Source organism: Coturnix japonica, unplaced genomic scaffold, assembly GCF_054131305.1.
Source record: "Coturnix japonica strain WE unplaced genomic scaffold, WE-NBRP24 Scf074, whole genome shotgun sequence".
NCBI lineage: Eukaryota > Metazoa > Chordata > Aves > Galliformes > Phasianidae > Coturnix > Coturnix japonica.
This window is the reverse complement of record NW_028188977.1, coordinates 38816-56388: the sequence shown is the minus strand read 5'-3', so window position 1 is coordinate 56388 and position 17573 is coordinate 38816. Positions and strand designations below refer to the sequence as shown.

The window sequence follows — 17573 nt, the reverse complement described above, 5'->3', positions numbered from 1 at the left end:
GGGGGCCTGGAGGTGTGAACCATGGACAAAGAATCCCATGGAGCCAGAGATGAAGGTGGTCAGGGCTGCACAGATGAGATGAGCCTCTTGAAGTACGTGAACAGCAAAGGAAGAGGGAAAACGTGGTCTGCTGCTGGAAGAGATGGGTGTGCTGGTAATGGGCTGACAGCAGAGGTACCGAATGCTGTCTTTGCTTCAGTGGACAAGTGGGGGGTATGGACAGGGCGGTCCCACAGATCCCTGCAGCCCCCGTGGATCTGGGATTGTGGGCTCTGTGCCCCACAGAGGTGCCAATGCAGACACACTTGGAGCCACCACGTTTATTTGGATCATCAGGGTGTGAAATGTGGCCACGCGGCCCCAGGGGAAATCGAGGGGGGGAAGCACAGCCAGGTAGACAGGAGCAGGGGCTGGTTCCTGCAGGGGAGGGGGGGATTCCAGGGGGCGTCAGGCAGGGGGGACACACACGGGCCCTCGTGGCTGGGTGCAGAGCTGCTCTCATTTCTGCAGCCGCTTGATGCGAGCCTCCACTTCAGCAAAGTTGTCCTCTACGACAGCCAGGTTCTCCTTCATCGTCTTCTGGACCTGTGTGTGTGGGGGGGGTGTGAGCAGAGGGGGCAGAACAGGGACCGCTCCCACCCCAACCCCCCCAGGACCCACCTCTGCCAGCAGCACAGTGTTGTCCTTCAGAGTGGCAGCCACCTCCTGCTGCGTGGTGTCAAGGTGCACCAGCACCTGCACGAACCGTGAGGCTTCGGGGGGGGGAAGGGGGAAAAGCTCAGCATTAGGGACAGGCACAGCCCCCCCCCCGCCCCCCATGTCTGCCCCCAGGACCCCGCAGCCCCTCACCCTGTTCGTGTAGGTCCCGGAGGGTCAGCAGCCGCTGCACCACGTCGGGCAGACTGCTGGCCATGTGGTCCCAGCGCTGCATCATCTCATAGACCTGATGGATCTGGGGCAGGGGGGGATGACAGGAGGAGGGGGAGGGGTCAGCACTGTCCGCGTGGGGGCTGCATCCCCCACAGCCCACGCTGGGTTTGCACTGGGGGCTCTCCCCACAGCTCTCACCTTGCTCTGTGTGTCAGCATCCTGCACGATTGCTTTGTGCTTGGCGATCTCATTCACCTTCCCCAGGACACTCTGCAGGGGGGCAGCAGATGGGACCCCAAACTACACAGTGACCCCCCCCACTGCTGGCATCAGCCCCATTCCCCCCCCAACCTCCCCTCGTTCTCCCCACCTGCAGCCGGGCCTCCACTTGGTCCAGCACAGCCGCGTCCAGGATGTTCACCTTGGCCTGCAGGATCTGCACGGTCTCCTGGGGAGGGAGAGTGGGGCAGGGGAGGGGTCAGGTGCTGCCCCACAGCCATGGGGTGAGGTGCTGCTCCCCAGCACCACCCAATCCAGCTGCAGCCAGCAGTGCCACCCAGGCCGGAGAATACAGCCGGACAGCAGGACTCACCACAAGGCTGGTGCCCTTCAGCCCAACCAGCAGAGGGTTCTGCAGGGAGGAAATGCACATCAGTGGGGCACGGGAGGGGGTGGGAAGGGGGCAGGGAACACGGGGGTATAATCTGGGGAAGGGGTCGGAGGCGCAGGGAGGAGCCGTCCCCAGACCTGGCTGTCGGGCTCGCAGCGCACCATGGCCTCCAGCTGCGCCAGGCGCTTCTCCAGCTCCGCGACCTGCAGGGAGACGGGTGGTCGTTGGGACCCCACCCCAACAAAGGGCAGCGCAGCCCCTGGGGGCCGGACACCGCCATCACCTTGGCAGCCTGGGAGAACTGGTCCTGCTCCGGCCTCCAGAACAGCTCGAAGGTCAGTGTGTCGGTGGGGGGCGCGGGGGCTTTGGGGGGGCTCTTTGCCGGCGCTGCCTTCTTGCACTTGGCCACTTCCAGCTGCTGCTGCAGGCGCCTGCGGGGGGAGATGTGGGGTGGCTGAGTTTGGGGGTTGGGGGGATCTCAGCACCGTCAGCTCAGATCCCCCCATCCCACTGCCAAAGCTGCTCCCTTTGACTGCACTGAGTGACCCCGTCTGGAAGTACTGCTGGATTTTTATCTGAAATCTGTTATTTAAGCTGTGCTGTGCAGTTGCCTTAGTTTCATAATGACCAACAAAGCAAGGAACACCAGGAAAACACCCCCTTCCTGCTGACAAAGCACCTGGGAGAGCTGCTCCGTGTGCCTCCCACAGGAGGAACAGCCATGGCCACAGCCCACCCCTCTGCTCAGTGGGGCTGGGTGGGACTCAGCTGCCCCCCACAATCACACTCACTTTGCCAAGGCACCTTCGGGGTCTGCAAAGTCGATGGTGGCGCTGGGGCCCAACAGCTTCTGCAGGTGGCACGAAACCAGCTGCTGCTTCAGCCCCTCCAGCTGCCGGGCCAAAGCCATCGGTGTCAGCTCCTCCTCGGCCGCCGACTCCTTCATGGCGCTCTGTGGGGGGGGGGGGGCAGGCAGTGTTACCCCCAGCTCCGTGTGTCACCCCCCCCCACGGGTCGTGGTGCTGTGACCCCACTCACCTGGATCTGCTCCACGTCACGCATCAGCTCCTGCACCTCGTGCTGCAGCCGCTGGTACCGCTGCTGGGGGGTCTCTTTGGCACCCAACCCCTCTCCCAGCTGTGGGGACAGAAAGGAACGGGGGGGTCACAGAGTGGCTGAGGGGGCACAGAGCAGTTCAGGGTCACAGAGAGGCCATGGGACGGGGGGTCCCTCCCTGGGTAACCCCGCACTGCGCACTCACTATTTCGTACTCCCCGGACTCGTAGCCGGTCGTTCTGCTCTTGCTGATGCGGTCGGAGAAATCTGCGAGAGTGGAGTGGAATGGAGTGGAGTGTGGCGCCACCTGAGCCCCCCCGCGCCCCCACCCCCGGGGCCACCGCTCACCCACACCATCGGTGCCCAGGCGTTTGTCCTTGAACTTCTCGAAGGCGGCGTTGGGGTTGATGATGAGGTGCTCCACGCTGGTGCTGGTGAGCTCCTCCTGCAAGCAGAGCAACAAGTGAAGGACGTGGGGCTGGGGGGGCTCCCCTGTGTCGGGAGAGTGGGGCTGCCCCCGAGCAGCGCCGGGGCAAAGTGCAGCCCCCCAACACCCCCCGGCTGGGAGCTGCACGGCGCTGAGTGGCGACTGGACGCAGCAATGGCTCAATGTGGGCAGCGAGGGCACAGTGCGACCCCCAACCCAGCGTGGGGACATTGGGTCCGGCCAGCAGGGCACCCCCAGCGGTGGGAGCACGGCACGCTCAGCCTTCACCCCCAGCAGCCCCACGGCCCACACTGCGGAGCCCCCACACTGCGGAGCCCCCACACTGCAGAGCCCCCACACTGCGGGGCAGAGCATCCCTGGCCCCATGATGGAGCTTTGGGGACTTCACCCCTTCCAGGACCGCAGCACAGGGTGTGTGTGGGCAGCCATGGGGGGCTCTGCTCTCGCCACAGGAGCCCCCCCAGGTCCTGCTCCCCCCTCAGCCCCACGCTCGCAGTGCAGAGGGATGGAGAGCTGTGGGGCGGGGGGGCAGCGGTGGGTGCCCGCGAGTGGAGCAGAGCGTGAGGGGTGGGCGGGCTCTTACCAGCTCCTTGCGTTCCCCAGGGGTGAGAAAGGCAGAGCAAAGTTAGGAGAGGAGAGAGAAAAAACGCTGTTAGAAGGTCCATCCCGGTGGGGCGGCCCCACATCCCTGCACCGGCAGTGGCTGAGGAAGGGGGGGGCACCAGCATTGGGGGGACACGGCAGCACCCCGGGTATGGCAGCACCGCCCCATAGATCCCTGCAGCCACCTGGGAATGATGTGGAGAGCCCCATAACCATCCCCCCATCCCCATCAAACACAGGGCTGTGACCCACGGCTGGAGGGGGGGGTGGGGGGGACACTGCACAGCAACTGCATGTAAAGGGAGCAGCAAAGGGAGCAGCAAAGGCGCTTAATTGTGCAAACCAGTGTCTGGGTGGGGGGAGCGGGGGGGGAAACTGCAGCCAGTTCCATGCAGAGCAGGGAGGTGGGGGGGGCAGCAGGGAGGGCAGCCCCAGGGGGGGCGCAGAGCTGGGGGGGGGGTCACCCCACAGCCCCACAACTGCTGATGGAGGGGAGCAAGTGGTGCAGGGGGGAACGACCGCTGTGCCCCTGTGTGTCCCACCGCCCACATTGACCCCAGCACAGCGCCAGGAGGACAGCGGTGCCACCAGCAGCACACAGCTCACAGCACGGCTGATGTGGGGCAGGCTGAGCTGTGGGGCAGCCCATGGGGCTGGTTGTGGGGCAGCCCATGGGGCTGGTTGTGGCCCCCCCCGCCCCCCATGTATCCCGGGGATGCCTCACCGCCTCGAACTCGGCCTGGTCGTCCTCGGGGAGGTCGCTGGTCTCGTACACGTCGGGCTCATTCCGGGCCTGGGGCAGGGTGCTGCTGGTACCTGGCCTCCTCCAAGGCCACCGGCCCCACGAGCCCCCCCCGCTTCTCCCCACAGCCCCCAGTGCCCCGCAGTAATTCCCCATAGCTCATAACCCCATAACCCACCCCACAGCCAGACCCCCATAACCAGCCCCACATCCAGACCCCCACAACCAGCCCCACAGCCATAACCCCATAACCAGCCCCACATCCAGACCCCCACAACCAGCCCCACAGCCAGACCCCCATAACCAGCCCCACAGCCATAACCCCATAACCAGCCCCACAGCCATAACCCCATAACCAGACCCACAGCCATAACCCCATAACCAGCCCCACAGCCATATACCCCATAACCCACCCCACAGCCAGACCCCACAGCTGCACCCCACCCCACAGCCCCGCACCCACAGTTGTGCCCCACGGTCCCCACACCCCCCCCCCACCCCCCAGCCCGGCCCCACACCCTACAGCTGGGCCCCAACCCCACACCCCCCCCATACCCTCACAGCCCCCACTCACGATGCCGGGCAGATCCGCGTACTTGGGATCCGCCATCGCTGCGGCGGAGCCGGGCGGGGGGCGGCACCGGGTGGGGCCGCGATCGCGAGAGTTGGGCTGGATCTCGCGAGAGTTGGGCCTCGGGTGGAGATGGGAAATGTAGTCCGAGCTGGGGGAGGACGGGGGGGGGCAGAGTCAGCGGGGGGGAACATGGGGGGTAATAGGGGAAATAGGGGAAATAATAGGGGACATGGGGGGACATGGGGATGGGGGTGTCACGAGTGGGGAGCAGTGGGATGTGGGGGATACAGGGGGAACATGGGGGGTGCAATGGTGGGGGCGAAGGAACGGGGGGGGAGCACACGGGGGGTGGGGACATGGGGGGATACACGGGGGGGGCAGGACGGGGCTGGGGGCACAAGGGGGGTCACGTGGGAGGGACACGGGTGGGGGGGCACGAGGGGTCGTTCGTCCCCATCGGACCCCGAAGGACGCGGGAGGGGGGGGGGATAGGGGGGGGGAGGGGCCGTGACTCAGAGCCGCTGAGTGGGGGGGGCAGCACCGAGACCCCGAAAAGGCCACCGGGAATCGCCCCCCCCGCTGCTCCCCCCCATCATTACAACGAGGATCCAGCCGTGTCCCCCCCCCATGATTCAGCACTATGGGGGCTCTCAGCCCCCGCTCCCTCGCACCTCTGTCCACCTTAAGGGCAGCTCCTCCTTATTGGGGGGGAAGGGAGGGGGGCGCGTGACGCGGTGGGGGGGGCGGCCTGCCTTCCCCCCCCCCCCCCCCCCCCCGCCTTTTCCCACCCCCCACCTCCGGTGCCGGCGCTGCAGTGGCGACAGAGACGCGGTGACAGAAGCGGCTGCAGCGCTGCGGAGCATCCCGGGCCGCGCCGCCGCCTCCAGCATCCAGCGTCCAGCAGCCCGAATCCAGCACCCAGCATCCCGCAGCCCCGACCCGCAGCCCGGTATCGCCCCCAGCCCCGGTTCCCGTCCTTCAGCCCTCGGGTCCCGCCCGCTGTACAATCCCGCATCCCTGGGCAGCGTCCCCGGGGCCGCATCCTCGGAGCCGCGTTCTTCACCCTGGTACCACCCGGCCCCGCATCCCTGAGGATCCCGCATCCCCGGGTGCCGCCCCGCAGGTCCCGCATCGCTCCGCACCCCGCGTCCCCGACCAGGATCCCACGGGATCCCGCACCCTCAGGTGCCCCCGCTCCCCCCCCCGCTCCCTCCGGTACCACCCGCACGTCTCGGTCTCTCCCGCACCCCGCGCCCCCCCGACATGGCGGAGCCCGGCGCCGAGTGCAGCATTAAGGTGCTGTGCCGCTTTCGGCCCCTGAACCAAGCGGAGATCCTGCGGGGCGATCGCTTCCTGCCCGTGTTCCAGGGCGATGACAGCGTGGTGGTTGGGGTGAGTCGGGGGGGTCGGGGCTGGGGGTCGGGGGGGTTGGGGCCGGGATTGGGAACCCCCCGCTCCCACCTTGGTCTTAAGATCTGGGGGTATTTGGGGAGCGGGGGCCCTGCGGCAGAGGGGGGAGGGATGGAGGAGGTGGGGGGGGTTTGATGTGGGGGGGTCATTCTGTGGGAAGGGGGGGCCAGGTAATGGCGGCGTGGGGGTTGGTCAGGGTGTGGCCGCTGGAGACGGTGCCCAAACATCCCCATCCCCCCGCCCGCATCTCCCTCCCTCCCCCCCCCCCGCTTTGCTCCGAGTTCTCCCAGTCTGTCCCAGTGACTGGGGGGGGGGGCGTTGTTTACAATGAGCCCCCGGCTCCATGGGGGGCTGCCTCCCTCCACCCCACACTCCCCCGCTCCGTCAGCCCGAGGGGAGTCCCGGGGGGAGGGGCGTTTGCCGCAGATCTGCCCCCCCAACCCCCCGCCCTCCCCTCCCCACCAGCTGCGGCCCTTTGTTAGTGCCGGGCCCCCCCCGGGGTATAACGGGCCGGGGGGGTCAGGGGTGGAGACCAACCACACGCTCCCCCCCAAACAGCAGCCACCCCATAATGGGGCGCTCAGTGCGTGGAGGGGGCTCTCCTGCAGGGGGGGGTTCTCTGACTGAGGGGGTGTCTCCTGAAAGGGGAGGTCAATGAATGGGGTGTTCCCCTGACTTCGGGGCGTCTCCTGAACTGGGGGGGGGGGGGTGTCTCCTGTGTGGGATTCTCCTGAATGGAGGGGTCTGATGAATGGGGGGGGGGGGGTCCCGTGAATGGGGGGGGGTCCTCAGTGATCCCATCCGGCCCCTCTGGAGGGTTCATAAAGCGGGGATCCCACAGGGGAGGTGGGGGCTGCAGAGTGCTGCTGTGCGGTGCCGCTGTGCCGGCGCATTGCGTGCTGCTGCGGAGCCGGGCGTGCTCGGGGACTGCGGGGGGGCTGCGGCCGGGACCCCCCCCCTCCATCCCCCCGCTGTAACCCGGTGTAACCGAATCCCCGGGGGGATTCCGCCGGACCCGGGGCGGAAGCGGACATTCAGCACCGCGGAGATGGACAGCTCCCGGCGGGCGGGGAATGAGGGGGAATGGGGGGGGGGGATATGGGGGATATGGGGGATATGGGTCAATGGGGGGTTAGGGGATGTGGGGTCTGTTGGAGTCTGAAGGGGGTCTGGGGGTTCTATAGGGTCTATAAGCCAGTTAAACTGTATGAGGTGTGCGGAGGGTGATGGGGGGCCGAGGGGGGGCATGTAGTATCAAGGGCTCTGGGAGCTGAGGGAGTGTGTGCGACCCTGTGGGATCTGTGGGTGTTGTGGGGTCGGTGTTTGGGATGGATGGAGTGTGAGGAGGGGCTGTGGGGGCTGTGGGGGTGGGGGGGCTGTGGGGTTAATGAGGGGCACATGGTGGGGTAGGGGGAGGTAAAGGGGGGGTGGCGAATTGCACTCACTGGGATCAACTGGAATGTACCGGTACCCCCCGGTGGGGAACTGCAGCCCCTGCCGGGGGTCTCCACTGAACACAGCCCCCCCGTGTCCCCCACAGGGCAAACCCTACGTCTTCGACCGCGTCTTCCCCCCCAACACCACGCAGGAGCAGGTGTACCGCGCCTGCGCCATGCAGATCGTCAAGGGTGAGGGGGGGTCTGGGGGAGCTCGGGGGTCTGCAGGGCTGGGGGGGGGGTCTACAGGATGTGGGGGGGGCTGTAGGGTGGGGGGGGTCTGTAGCATGTGCGGGGGCTGCAGGTTTGGGGGTTTGTAGGTTGGGGCGGTTTCAGAGCTCGGGGGGGTCTGCAAAGCTGGGCAGGGGTCTGTAGGATGGGGGGGGGGTCTGTAGGTTTCGGGGGTCTCTGTAGGATGTGGCACATAGGAAGTGGGGGGGACCTGCAGGGTGTGGTATGGGAGGGTTCTGAATGCCTGGGGGCCTATGCAGGGCATGGGGGAGGTCTGTAGGATGGGGGGGTCCATCGGGTCTGAGGCTCTGTGAGATCCCTTGGGGGTCCCGGGGGCTCCGTTCACTGCCGCCCCCTCCCCCCCAAGATGTGCTGGCAGGGTACAACGGCACCATCTTTGCCTACGGGCAGACATCGTCGGGGAAAACCCACACGATGGAGGTAAGGGTCGGGGTGGGGGGGGGGGGAGGTCCTCAAATCCCCCCCGGGTGACTCCCCCTCCCCCCCAGGGGAAGCTGCACGACCCCCAGCAGATGGGCATCATCCCCCGCATCGCTCAGGACATCTTCAACCACATCTACGCCATGGACGAGAACCTCGAGTTCCACATCAAGGTGGGGGGGGGGGGCACTGGGGGAACTGGGAGCACTGGGAGGTTGGGTCCTGGGCCCCCCCACCCCCCCGGCCCCGGTGACACCAGAATCCCTCCTGCCAGGTTTCCTACTTTGAAATCTATCTGGATAAGATCCGGGATCTGCTGGACAGTGAGTGGGGGGAATTGGGGGGGGGGGGGGAATGGGGGGTGCGGTGGAGACTGAGAGAGTACTGGGGGGCACTGGGGGGCACTGGGGGGCGCTGGGGGGCACTGGGTGGATACCGGGAGGCACTTGGAGCCCCCAGTTCTGGGGTGTCACCACCATCCCCCTTACAGTGACCAAGACCAACCTGTCGGTGCATGAGGACAAGAACCGCGTCCCCTACGTCAAGGTGGGGGTCCCGGGGGGGGGGTTCCAGGGGCAGCCCCACAGAGGGGGGGGGTTCTGACCCTCCCAACCCCCCAGGGCTGCACGGAGCGCTTCGTCTCCAGCCCCGAAGAGATCCTGGATGTCATCGATGAGGGGAAATCCAACCGGCATGTGGCTGTTACCAGTGAGTGCAGGATGGGGGCTGTGGGGGGATGCAGTGGGGCTCTCTGGGGGTCTGGGGTCCTCAGAGTGGTGCAGCCCCCCCCGCCATGTCCCCACAGACATGAACGAGCACAGCTCCCGCAGCCACAGCATCTTCCTCATCAACATCAAGCAGGAGAACGTGGAGACGGAGCAGAAGCTCAGTGGGAAGCTCTACCTGGTCGACCTCGCCGGGAGCGAGAAGGTGGGGGGGCCTCGGGTTGGGGCTTTGGGTTGGGGGTGTTTGGGTTGGGGCTTTGGGTTGGGGGTGTTTGGGTTGGAGGGTTGGGGGTGTTTGGGTTGGAGGGTCTTTAGGTCGGGGTGGCTTTGTGTTGGGAGGTCTTTGGTTTGGGGGGGTCTTTGGGTTGGGATGTCTTCTGGCCGGGGGTCTTTGTGTTGGGGGTCTGTGTTGGGGTCTGAGCCGCGGCCCCACAGGTCAGCAAGACGGGGGCAGAGGGCGCAGTGTTGGACGAGGCCAAGAACATCAACAAGTCGCTGTCGGCGCTGGGCAACGTCATCTCGGCGCTGGCGGAGGGCACGGTGAGACCCCCAGCCCCGGCCCCACCCCCAGCCCCACCGCGCAGCCCCCCGCCCCCCCTGAGCTCTGCCGTGCCCCCCCCGCAGAAGGCGTATGTGCCGTACCGGGACAGCAAGATGACGCGCATCCTGCAGGACTCGCTGGGGGGGAACTGCCGCACCACCATGTTCATCTGCTGCTCCCCCTCCAGCTACAACGACGCCGAGACCAAATCCACGCTCATGTTCGGGCAGCGGTACGGGGGGGGGGGGGCACCCCACGGCTCATTATAGACCCCACAGACCCGTTATAACCCAGTGACACCCCATGACACCCCACGCACCTCAACGGCACCTCCTGCACTGATTTTACCCCAATTGCTCCCCATTGCCCCACTGCCCCCTAATAGCGCACCCTCCCCCCGCTGCCCCCCACAGCCCCACAGGTGGAGCTTCCTCCCCCCGGGGTCCCCTCCTGCAGGTCCCCTTGGGGTGGGGGCACCGGGCTGAGCGGGTCCTAAACTGGAACCAGGGGTTGGGGGTGGAGCTGGAATTGAGGGGTGGGGATGGGGAGGGGGATCGTGACAGGACCCCCCCGCGAAGGGCAAAGACCATCAAGAACAGCGCGTCCGTCAACCTGGAGCTGACGGCGGAGCAGTGGAAGAAGAAATACGAGAAGGAGAAGGAGAAGAACAAAGCGCTGAAGGAAACCATCGCCCGCCTGGAAGCGGAGCTGAGCCGATGGCGCAGCGGTGAGGGGGGGGCAGGACCCGGGGGGGGGGGGGTTGGGGGCTCCGGGACCCCCCCCCTTCCCCAGCAGCGGAGGTCGGACGGCGCTGTGCCCGCAGGGGAGGCTGTGCCTGAAACGGAGCAGCTGAGCGGGACGGAGACGGAGACGGAGAGCGGAGGGGGAGAGGGGCCGCGCCGGGGGGGGCCGGGCGGTGAACCCCCCCGCACCGACAACGACAACAGCTCCTCCATCGTCATCCACATCTCTGAGGAGGAGCGGCACAAATACGAGGAGGAGATCCGCAAACTGTACAAGCAGCTGGACGATAAGGTGCGGGAAGCCCCGACCCGCCCCCAGCCCCCAGGACGGCCCCGGGGATGCGGGACCCCCACCCACCCCCGCCCTGTGCCCCTCCAGGACGATGAGATCAACCAGCAGAGCCAGCTGATGGAGAAGCTCAAGCAACAGATGCTGGACCAGGAGGAGGTGCGACCCCCCCTCCCCCCATCACCGTCTGATCTCAAACCCACCGGGACCCCTTGGGACCAGCACCCACTTGGGGACCCCGCTGACCCCCGGGACCCCCCGCCCCCCCCCTTCCAGGTGCTGGCGGCAGCACGGGGGGGCGGCGAGGCGGCGCGGCGGGAGCTGGCAGCGCTGCGGGCTGAGCACGGCGCCGCACGGGCCGAGGTGGCGGAGGTGCTGGCGGCGCTGGAGGAGCTGGCGCGGAGTTACGACCGGAAAGCGCAGGAGGCGGAGGACACCGGGAGACACAACCGGCACCTGGCGGATGAGCTGGCGAGAACCGAGGTGAGCGCGGAACGGGGAGACCCAAATGGAGCCCAAATGGGACCTCAAAGGGAGCCTCAAAGGGAGCCTCAAAGGGAGCCCATAGATGGGACCCCAGATGGGACCCCGCCGGGAAACCGAACCGGGAGCCCAGTGGGATCCCAAACTGGAAACACGGCGCGGGGCTGGGACGCAGCCCCTGAAACGTGGGTCGGGTTTGGGCCGCAGGCGACAACGTTGTCACTGGAGACGGAGCTGCAGCGAGTGCGGGACCTGGGCGGGCAGCAGCGCAAAAGGGCGGCCGAGGTTCTGAACGGGCTGATGAGGGAACTGAGCGAGTTCAGCGTCATCGTGGGCAACGGGGAGATCAAACTGGTGAGCGGGGGCGGCTGAGTGTGAGTGTGAGTGTGAGTGAGTGTGAGTGAGTGTGAGTGTGAGTGAGTGCGAGTGTGAATGTGGGTGTGAGTGTGGGTGTGAATATGGGTGTGGGTGTGAGCCGTGTGTGCCACATCTGTGTGTGCCATGCTGTGCTGACTGTGCCGTGCTATACCGTGCCATATCGTGCCATACCATGCCATACCATGCCATACCGTGCTATACCGTGTCATACCATGCCATACCGTGCTATACCGTGTCATACCGTGGCATACCATGCCATATCATGCCATACTGTGCTATACCGTGCCGTACCGTGCCATACCGTGCCATATCGTGCCGTACCATGCCATACCGTGCCATACCGTGCCATACCGTGATATACAATGCCGTACCGTGCCGTACCGTGCTATACAATGCCATACCATGTCATACCATGCCATACCGTGCTGTAACGTGCTGCCCACGCTGTGCCCCGGCAGCCGGTGGAGGTGAGCGGCGCCATCGAGGAGGAGTTCGCGGTGGCGCGGTTGTACATCAGCAAGATCAAGTCGGAGGTGAAGTCGGTGGTGAAGCGCTGCCGGCAGCTGGAGGGGCTGCAGGTCGAGTGTCACCGCAAACTGGAGGTGACGGGCCGCGAGTTGTCCTCCTGCCAGCTGCTCATCTCACAGGTGGGGTCGGTGGGGGGTGGGGGGACCCCCGGGGTCGCTGCCCCCCCCGGCTGATCTCGCCCCCCCCCCCCGCAGCACGAGGCCAAGATCCGCTCGCTGACCGAATACATGCAGAGCGTGGAGGGCAAAAAGCGGCACCTGGAGGAGAGCTACGATGCGCTGAGCGAGGAGCTGGCGCGGCTGCGGGCACAGGGTGGGAGATGGGGGGCACGGCTGGGAGGTGGGGCTTCGGGGGGGCACAATGGGGCTGGGAATGGGGGGCACAGCAGCGATGTGGGGATGGGGTGGCGCGGTGGGAGCTGGGGATCGCATAGCCACGACCTGGGACGGGGGGCACAGCGGGGACTTGGGTCTGGGGGGGTCACAACATGGATTGGGGCTGGGGGGCAGACAGAAGGGTTACAGGTTCAGGGTGATCCCGGTGCAAACTCCGCCCCCAGAGACGGCGCACGAGGCAGCACGGAAAGAGCACGACGAGACCCCGGAGAACGATGAGGTCAAGGTGAGGGGAGGGAGGGGGGGGGGTGCAGGGGGCGGGGGGTCCTGGGGCTCAGGAGGGTCCTCGGGAGGACGGGGGGTGGGGGGGGGACTCCAAAGGCTGAGGGTGGGCGGGGTCTCCAAAGGGCGGCGGGGCGGCGGGGATACGGGGGGGCACCGTGGGGTTCCTGGCACTGACCCCCCCCGCAGAAAGCGCTGGAGCTGCAGCTGGAGAGTCACCGCGAGGCGCAGCACAAACAGCTGGCGCGGCTGCGAGACGAGATCAACGAGAAGCAGCGAACGATCGATGAGCTGCGAGAGTGAGTGTCGGCACTGCAACGTACGGACAGCGCCGGACACAACACAACACAACACAACGACACGACACAACACAACACAACAACACAACAACACAACACAACACAACACAACACAAACACAACAACACAACACAACAACACGACACAACACAACACAACACAACACAACACAACACAACAACACAACACAACACAACACAACACAACACGACACAATACAACACAACACAACACAACACAACACAACACAACACAACACAACACAACACGACACAATACAACACAACAACACAACACAACACAACACAACACAACACAACACAACAACACAACACAACACAACACAACACAACACAACACATCACAATACAACACAACACAACAACACAACACAACGACACGACACAACGCAACACAACACAACACAACACAACACAGCCCAATACAACACAACACAACACAACACATCACAACACAGCCCAATACAACACAACACATCACAACACAACACAACACGACACAACACGACACATCACAACATATCACAACACAACACAACCCAGCCCAACACAACACATCACAACATATCACAACACAACACAACCCCTCTCCCACTCCCAATCCCAGCCCCAATCCCAACCCAACCCCACTCTTACCCACCACCTCCCCATCCTGCCCCCCCTCCCCCCACACCCGGGGGTCTCCCCCTGTGGGCGGTGCCCCTTGACCCCCCCCCCCCCCCCAGCCTGACGCAGAAGCTGCAGTTGGAGCTGGAGAAGCTGCGCGCGGAGCACGAGGCGCTGCGGGGCGAGGAGCGCGCCAAGGCTGCGCGGCTGCAGGAGCTGACGTGAGCCCCCCCCCCAATGCCACGAGCACTGAGGACCCTCCTGAGGAGGCCTCAGAACCCCCCGCCAACATCCCTGTGCCTCCCAACATCCTCATGTGCCCCCCCGTGCACCCCCCAGATTTCTCCATGAGCGCCACGAGCAATCCAAGCAGGACCTCAAGGGGCTGGAGGAGACCGTGGTAAGTTGGGGGGGGGGCACGGAAGGGGGGGCGGGGGGTGTCCAGGGTCACTGTGCAGGGTGTGGGGGGTCCAGGGCTCCCTCATCTGTGCCCCCCCAACTCCCCCCAGGCCCGTGAACTCCAGACCCTCCACAACCTGCGCAAGCTGTTTGTTCAAGACGTCACGACTCGAGTCAAAAAAGTGAGGGGGGGGCAAAAATAAGGGGGCTGGGAGTGAAGGGGGGGGCTTGGGGGGGGGCTGGGAGGGCATTGGCAGGGTTTCTTATGGGGGGGTTCATGGCATGGAATGGGGGGGGTCATAGTATAGGGGGGTCATAGCTATGAAGGAAGGTGTCATGGCTGGGGGGTTATGGTCATGGGGGGGTTATGGGGCTGGCTGGGGGCTCATGGCCGTGCCCCCCCATGTTGTTCCTGCAGAGCGCAGAGCTGGAGCCCGAGGACAGTGGGGGGCTGCACTCCCAGAAACAGAAGATTTCCTTTCTTGAGAACAACCTGGAGCAGCTTACAAAGGTTCACAAACAGGTGGGTGGGGGAGGCTGGGGCAGCTCATCCCCCTCCGCTTCCCCAGTGCCCCCATTGGTCTCCCCCCACCCCATTGCCCTGTGCCATACTTTTCTATGGGGGGGTCCCTATAGGGCAGCCCGCAGCCCCCCATTGCCCACTGTGGGTGCCATGTGTTGATGCCCGCTCTGTTGCCCCCCTTGCTGCCTTCCCCCCCAGCTGGATCTCTGGGTGTCCAAGGTACCACGGCCCCCCCCCCCCACCCGGACCTCCCCAGTTTGACAGCGGGGGGGGGGGCACCGCCCCAACCTCCATCACATCCCCACCCTCCTCCCGCTCCGCCCCACACCCCGACACCGGCTGCGCCCCTCAGTGCCCCCGTCCCATCTCACCACCACTCCGCACCCCCCACCCCGAGCGCAGCTTCACATCCCCCCCCCCCCCCCCACTGCACGCGGCCACGGGCGCTGCCAGGTGTGAGACCCCCCCCCATTGTGTCCCCATCCCTCGGGGTGTCCCACCCCTTTGTGCCCCCCGTTACTGACCGTGTCCCCCCCGCAGCTGGTTCGTGACAATGCAGATCTGCGCTGTGAGCTTCCGAAGCTGGAGAAGCGCCTTCGGGCTACGGCTGCGCGAGTGCAGTCCCTGGAGGGGGCGCTGAGGGAGGCGAAGGAGGGAGCGCTGCAGGACAAGCGGCGCTACCAGCGCGAGGTGGAGCGCATCAAGGAGGCCGTGCGGGCCAAGGGCGCAGCGCGACGCGGGCACAGCGCGCACATCGGTGCGGGGGTGGGGGGGATGGGGGGGGATGGGGGGGATGGGGGGGGGTGTTGGGTGGGGGTCACCTGAGGACAAGGGGATGCGGGATGTGGGGTCAGGGGGATGCGGGGTGACGGGGTGATGGAGATGCTGGGGTGCGGGCACAGCAGCCCTGCTTTGCATTGGTGGGGTGGGGAGGTGGGGTCACCCGTGGACACCTCTTGTATCCCCCCCCCAATCCTACAGCCAAACCGGTGCGCGCGGGGCAGCAGCCCGCAACGTCCCCCAACGGCCCCGAAGGGCTCAGCTACAGCAACGGCCTCTTCAGGGGGTACCCCACTGCTCCCGGGTGGGTGGGGGGCGTGGGGGGCTGGGGGGGGCGTGGGGGGCCGGGGAAGGAGAAGGTGGGGGATGGGGGACAAGGGGGGCTCAGGGGCTGGGATGGGGGGTTGTGGGGGCACAGGGGAGAAAGGGGGGCTTGGAGATGGGGGGAGGGAAAGGATATGGGGGGGTCATGGGGAGAGGGTGGGAAGCACATGGGGACACGGTGTGTGGGGAGAAGGGACATGGGGTGGGGGCTTGGGAACAGGGCATGGGGGGGCCATGGTGGGGGTGGGAGGCACTGAGGACAAGGGGGCTCAGAAGAAGGATTGGGGGGGGGTTTGATGAGGGTGGGGGGCTCATGGGGACATGGAATGGGGGGGGGAAGGGAGTTGGGGAGCCATGGGGACAGGGTGGGGGGTGCAGGGAACAGGGGAGCACTGAGGGACAGGGGATGGGGGTAATCTCAAAGCCCCCCCCCCAGCTTTGCCATCAGCTCCAGCGTGATCCCCAGCAGCCCCCCCGCCGCATATCAGCTGAACGTGGATAATGGTGAGGGGGGGGCGCTGGGAGGAGGCTTTATTTGGGGGGGAGGTGTTCCTCGTGCCCCCCCTCTGGAGCTGATGCTCTTTCCCACAGGGAATGTGACAGACATCAACGACAACAGGTAGGGAAACAGTGGGGGCAGGTCGGGGGGCTTGGGGGGATCTGTGGAGGGGAACTGAGTGCTGACCCCCCCCCCAGGAGTGACCTCTCCTGTGCCTGTGAGGCCGAGGAGCCCTCCCCACTGCTCCCCCTGCGCCAGGAGACAGCAGCCAGCTAATGCCCCCCCGCAGGTACCCAGACCCCCCAGGATCCCCCGGGACACCCTCACCCTGCTCTCTCACCCCTCCTCATCTCTGGGGGTCCCCCTCCATCCCTTCAGCCCCCCTCAACCTCTTCATCCCTTTAGACTCCAAAGTCCCTGTGCCCTCTGCTCTACTGAGGTCCCCACACCCCCAGAGACCTCCCAATTTCCCCCCTCCTCCCCACAACCCCAATGGGGTCTCCAGCCATTCCCTTGAAGACCCCCCCCCAACCTCCACCCCACAACACTCTGTATCTCCGGGAACCCCCCACCCTTCAGGGCCCCCCCATCTCTCCCAGACCCCTCAATATCCCTTAGCCCCCCCATATCTCTGGGAACCCCCTCATATCCTTTGACCCCCCCATGTCTCCAGAGCCCCCCAGACCTCCTCATATCCCCTTACCCCCCCCGTGCCCTGACCCCCACCCCTGTCCCCCCCCCCCCACAGGTCCCACTGGACCCATCACTGCTCCGCATGTCCTGGTGCCACGTCTGTGTCTGTGTGCTCGCCCCTTCCCTGGAGCCCCCCCACTTCAAGATCCCCTCCCCAGGACCCCTTCAGAGGGGGGGTGGGGGGGGCATCACCAGGGCCGGGGTGGGGGAAGGGGGCGGGATGGGGGGGCAGCCCGGGGGCCGCTTTGAGATGCCTTAAACCGATACCTGGAGGAATGTCCGGCCCCCCCCAGCCCCACCCACGTAGGGGGCGGTGACGCTGTGACCCCCCTGGCCCTGCTGCGCCCCCCCCCACCCCAAGCCTCCCCCAAACACGCCCGGCCCCACACGCGCTGCATGTCCCCGCTGCGGGGGGGGGCCACGCTGGAGCCACTCAATAAAGGCTGAGATGCTGAGAGATGCCTGGGGGTCCTTTGGGCTGGGGTCTATAGGGGGCACAAAGGACCCCATGGGGAGCACACAGAGCCTGTAGGGGGCATGCAGGGTCCCATGGGGGGCACACAGGGTCTATAGGGAACATATAGAACCCTGTAGAGAGCACACATTCCCTATAGGAAGCCTATGGATCCATATGGGGAGTGACCCCTATAGGGACTGCATGAAGCCCTGTATGGAGAGAGCCCAGAGCCCATATGGAGCACAAGG

The 17573-nt window shown here is 65.9% G+C and overlaps 2 protein-coding genes across 4 annotated transcripts; one reads left to right on the top strand and one right to left on the bottom strand.

Annotated features, from left to right (window-relative positions):
• Window positions 1-305: 305 nt before the first annotated feature.
• On the bottom strand, window positions 306-4948 carry DCTN2 (dynactin subunit 2). 2 transcript variants are annotated; one of them, XM_085534059.1, is made up of 14 exons: window positions 4904-4948; window positions 3568-4380; window positions 2885-2981; window positions 2742-2803; window positions 2519-2617; window positions 2272-2432; window positions 1764-1911; window positions 1618-1683; window positions 1463-1501; window positions 1241-1318; window positions 1069-1140; window positions 850-952; window positions 661-752; window positions 306-585 (listed from the first exon to the last, which is right to left on the bottom strand). In XM_085534059.1, the coding sequence occupies exons 5-14, from the start codon at window positions 2540-2542 to the stop codon at window positions 499-501; spliced, it is 870 nt and encodes a 289-aa protein (XP_085390185.1). In that variant the 5' UTR covers window positions 2543-2617; window positions 2742-2803; window positions 2885-2981; window positions 3568-4380; window positions 4904-4948; the 3' UTR covers window positions 306-498. The 2 variants fall into 2 exon arrangements, with proteins under 2 accessions (XP_085390185.1, XP_085390184.1); XM_085534058.1 differs by having other exon boundaries at window positions 4312-4380.
• A 748-nt stretch (window positions 4949-5696) lies between these two features.
• On the top strand, window positions 5697-17323 carry KIF5A (kinesin family member 5A). Of its 2 annotated transcripts, none has more exons than XM_085534050.1 (30): window positions 5697-5852; window positions 6027-6295; window positions 7854-7941; window positions 8348-8421; window positions 8490-8594; window positions 8696-8744; window positions 8912-8967; window positions 9042-9129; window positions 9227-9351; window positions 9582-9686; window positions 9771-9919; window positions 10266-10414; window positions 10511-10722; window positions 10810-10878; window positions 10996-11202; window positions 11410-11556; window positions 12039-12227; window positions 12303-12420; window positions 12668-12729; window positions 12915-13024; window positions 13770-13871; window positions 13990-14050; window positions 14160-14231; window positions 14468-14572; window positions 15113-15329; window positions 15554-15656; window positions 16146-16180; window positions 16268-16295; window positions 16373-16464; window positions 16924-17323. In XM_085534050.1, the coding sequence occupies exons 2-29, from the start codon at window positions 6167-6169 to the stop codon at window positions 16449-16451; spliced, it is 3033 nt and encodes a 1010-aa protein (XP_085390176.1). In that variant the 5' UTR covers window positions 5697-5852; window positions 6027-6166; the 3' UTR covers window positions 16452-16464; window positions 16924-17323. The 2 variants fall into 2 exon arrangements, with proteins under 2 accessions (XP_085390176.1, XP_085390175.1); XM_085534049.1 differs by having other exon boundaries at window positions 16113-16180.
• The last annotated feature ends 250 nt before the right edge of the window (window positions 17324-17573 follow it).